This window comes from Nicotiana sylvestris, chromosome 9, assembly GCF_000393655.2.
Source record: "Nicotiana sylvestris chromosome 9, ASM39365v2, whole genome shotgun sequence".
Classification (NCBI taxonomy): Eukaryota; Viridiplantae; Streptophyta; class Magnoliopsida; order Solanales; family Solanaceae; genus Nicotiana; species Nicotiana sylvestris.
The window spans coordinates 153,958,109-153,962,515 of record NC_091065.1 but is presented as its reverse complement, the minus strand read 5'-3'; the positions used below and the strand labels follow the sequence as shown (position 1 = coordinate 153,962,515).

General features: G+C 40.9%; 2 protein-coding genes across 2 annotated transcripts; both read right to left on the bottom strand.

Moving 5' to 3' along the window:
* Positions 1–695: 695 nt before the first annotated feature.
* Positions 696–1,712, bottom strand: LOC138878446 (uncharacterized). Its single transcript, XM_070158124.1, has 3 exons — positions 1,490–1,712; positions 1,062–1,355; positions 696–946 (listed from the first exon to the last, which is right to left on the bottom strand). Exons 1-3 carry the CDS (start codon positions 1,710–1,712, stop codon positions 696–698), a joined length of 768 nt encoding a protein of 255 aa, XP_070014225.1.
* A 582-nt stretch (positions 1,713–2,294) lies between these two features.
* Positions 2,295–3,611, bottom strand: LOC138878445 (uncharacterized). The gene has a single exon (XM_070158123.1). The coding sequence runs from the start codon at positions 3,609–3,611 to the stop codon at positions 2,295–2,297; it is 1,317 nt and encodes a 438-aa protein (XP_070014224.1).
* Positions 3,612–4,407: the final 796 nt, after the last annotated feature.

Here is a 4,407-nt window from a genome sequence, read left to right as displayed (position 1 = left end):
AAAACATCCGTAACTGAGAATTGAACAACAACACAAGATCACCTTCTTTAAACTCATTGTTCTGAATGTACTTGTCATGGAGGTACTTCATCTTCTACTTGTATAGGAACAAACTTGTGAATGCATGGTACCAGAAATTATCTAGCTCATTTATTCCACCCTTAAGTTTGCGGCGACATCCCACTCAAGATTTAACTTCTTTAAAGCCCAGATGTCTTTGTGCTCAAGTTCAACTAGAAGATGACAAGCTTTTTCGAACACCAACCGGTATATAGATATTCCAATCGGTGTTTTGTAAGCCGTCCTATAAGCCCATAATGCATCATAGAGTTTCTTGCACCAATCTGTCCGGTTAGCATTCATTGTTTTGGACAAAATACTCTTTATCTCTCGGATGGAGACTTCCACTTGACCGCTTGATTGAGGATGATAGGGGGTCGTGACTTTATGAGTGACACCATACTTTATGAGTAAAGTATCAAAAGATTTGTTGCAAAAATGCGATCCCCCATCACTTATGATACCCCTTGGAGTACCAAATATTGTAAAGATGTTCATCTAAAAAATGACACCACACTTCTTGCTTCATTATTGGGAAAACCAACGACCTCAACCCTCTTGGACACATAATCAACCATGACCAAGATGTAGGTGTTTCCACAATGACTCACAAAAGGACCCATGAAGTCAATACCTCACACATCGAAAATGTCAATCTCCAAAATGGTGGTGAGGGGAATTTCATTTTTCTTTGGTATTTCACCGGCCCTTTGACATTCATCACAACCCTTGAAAAGATCACTAGCATCCTTGTAGAGAGTGGGCCAATAGAAACCACAACTTAACGCTTTGGCCACTGTTATTGCTCCACCATGGTGACCACCATACGGTGAAGAGTGACAAGCCCCAAGAATTTCACTTTGTTCCTCCTTCAGGTACATATCTTCTAATCATTCCATCCGTACAAATCTGAAAAAGGTACAGTTCATCCCAATAGTAGTCTTGACAATCCTGTTTGAGCTTCTTCCTTTAGTTTGAAAAGAACTAAATCAGAATGATACCACTCACAAGACAGTTAGTTAGATCTGCGAACCATGGAACCTCTTTCATTGAAATAGCCAAGAGTTGCTCATCGAGGAAGGAGTAATTGATTTTAAGGCCATCATAATACCTCCCCTCTTTCTCCAAACGAGATAAGTGGTTCGCCACTTGGTTTTCACTCCTTTTTCGATCTTGGATATCAATATCAAACTCTTGCAACAAAAATACCCATCTCATCAAATGGGCTTTGCAATCTTTCTTGATAATGAGATAACGGAGTGCCACATGATCCGTATGAACAATCACTTTTGCACCTATCAAGTACGGGTGAAACTTCTCAATAGCAAACACAATGGCAAGGAGATCTTTCTTTGTGATGGTATAGTTAACTTGGCACTATTCATGGTCTTGCTTGCATAATAAACCAGATGAAACATCTTGTTGATACGTTGCCCCACAACAGCCCATGCCGCTACATCACTTGCATTGCACATGGGCTCAAGAGGAACACTCCAATTTGGAGCGGTGATAATGGGAGTACTGGTCAACTTGAGATTTAGCAACTCAAAGTCTCTCATGCAATCCTCATTGAAATGGAACTTTGCATGTTTCTCCAAAAGCTTGCACAATGGGAGAGAAATCCTTGATGAAACGATGGTAAAATCTTTCATGGCCTAAGAAACTCCGCATGCCTTTGACTGAATTTGACGGTGGAAGTTTAAAAATCACCTCAAACTTTTCCTTATCGACTTTAATGCCATTCTTTGAGATTTTGTGGCTAAGGACAATGCCCTCCTAAACTAAGAAATGACACTTCTCCCAATTGAGTTCCAAGTTTGTTTCTTCACATCTTGCCAACACTTTGTCCAAGTTTGCTAAACAATCATCAAAATAATTCTCGACCACCGAAATCTCATCCACGAATACTTCAAGGAAATCCTCCACCATGTCCATGAAGATAACCATCATACACCTTTGAAAAGTCGCCGGTGCATGGCACAACCCAAATGTCATTCGTGAGAATGCGAAAGTACCATAAGGACATGTCAAAATAGTTTTCTCTTAATCCTCCAGAGAAATATGAATTTGATTGAAGCCGGAATACCCATCAAGGAAACAATAGAAAGCACGGTTGGCCAATCTATCAAGCATTTGATTTAGGAAGGGAAGTGGGAAAGGATCCTTCCTTGCGACTTTGTTGAGCTTGTGATAGTCCATACACACTCTTCACCCCGTCACCGTTATTATAGGAATCAAATCCTTCTTATCATCGTTGACCACCACCATGCCTCCTTTCTTTGGGACACATTGAATCGGAGAAGTCCACGAACTATCAGAAATTGGGTAGACAACCCTGGCATCCAACCACTTGATGATCTCCTTTTTGACAACCTCTTGCATGGCTTCATTGAGTGTCCTTGATGTTCAAAATATGGTTTGGCACCTTCCTCCAAGTTAATCTTGTTCGTGCAAAATTCAGGGCTTATCCCACGAATATCTGCCAAAGTCCATCCAATAGCCTTCTTCCTCTTTTGTAGCACCACCAAAGTAGAATCTACCTGCATATTAGTTAAACAAGAGGAAAGAATAACTGGTAAAGTAGAAGAATGGCCATGAAGTTCATACCGATTATGTGGAGGCAATGGCTTCAACTCCAAGATGGGAGGCTCCTCAATTGAAGGCTTTGTTGGAGGAGTGGTTCTATTCTCAATATCCAAGGACAATTTGCGGGGCTCATAAGTGTATGACCCCATTCCTTGCAAAGATTTCACACATTCCACATAACCCTCCATTTCTTCATCATCACAATTGAGCAAGACAGCCTCCAAAGTATTATCAACATTCATCACATCACTTGTTTCACCAATAGTCACATCGGTCACCAAGTCCACGAAAGAGCACACCTCATTACTATTAGGTTGCCTCATAAACTTACAAACATGGAAAACCACTTTCTCTTCACCAACACGAAAAGTAAGTTCTCTGGCTTCAACATCAACTAGAGCCTTTCCCGTAGCAAGGAAAGGTCTCCCAAGAATAATAGGCACCTCATAGTCTACCTCACAATCAAGAATAACACAATTTGTCAGGGGAATGAATTTATCAATTCGAACCAACACATCATCAATTATACCCAACAGTCTCTTCATGATACGATCAACCATTTGTAACCTCATAGATGTGGGTCTTGGTTGCCCAATTTCCAAAGTCTTTAAAACTAAATATGGCATCAAATTTATACTTGCCCCAAGATCACAAAGAGCTTTAGCAAAGTCGGCACTTCCAATGGTATATGGGATTGTGAAAGCACCGGGATCTTCCAATTTAGGAGCCATTGAATGCACAATTCCACTCACTTGATGAGTCATATTTATAGTTTCACATTTCATAGACCGCTTCTTTGTCACCAAATCCTTCATGAACTTTGTATAACCGGGAATTTTCTCCAAAGCCTCAACTAATGGCATGTTGATAGATAGACTATTCATCATGTAAATGAACTTTTTGAATTGATTCTCGCCATTTTTCTTGTCAAGACTTTGAGGATACGAATGAGGAGGCCTAGGCATTGGTGCCTTAGCCTTTTACACCACCGGCTCCGGTATTTCAACAATGTGATCCTTAGACGGGTTTACTTCCTCTTGAGTCTCCTTCCTATTGTCATCAATATCAATCCACACTTCATCATTTGCTTGCACCTCATTGTTCGGGATATCATCTTCTTGTACCTCTTGCTCATCATCCACGAGTTTCCTTTGATTTGAGGTTGGTGCATCCCCACCTTTTCTGCTCCTTGTAGTAACGTCCATGGTATGCCCCGTGTTGTTCCCACCCTTTGGGTTCACCACCATATCACTTGGTAGTGCTCCTTTAGGACAAGTGTTGATGGCTTAAGAGATTTGCCCCATTTGGACTTCCATGTTTTGGGTGGATGTGTTGTGAGAGGCAGTTGGGCATCAAAGTCTGCATTCTTGACCATCATTTATTTAAACATGTTCTCAATTCGTCCCATCTCATTATTAGAATAGCTTGGACCATGGGAAGGATAAGGAGGCATGTTGCTCGGTTGTTGATACATCGGGGGCCTTTGAAATCCCGACCCCCTATTGCCTTGATTATTGTTCCATCTCCCTTGGTTGTTGCCTCTCCAATATCCTTGACTATTGCCTCTCCAATTTCCTTGGTTATTTTGATCATTCCAATTTATTTTATATTTTGATTATTCCAATTCCCTGATTGTTACCATCATTCCAATTACCTTGGTTACCTTGAGGTTGCCATTATGTTGTTTCGGGCCTTGAGAGTTGTTTCTTTGCCCTTGAAAGTTATTCACATATCGTACTTCCTCCTCTTGCTCATTGTAAG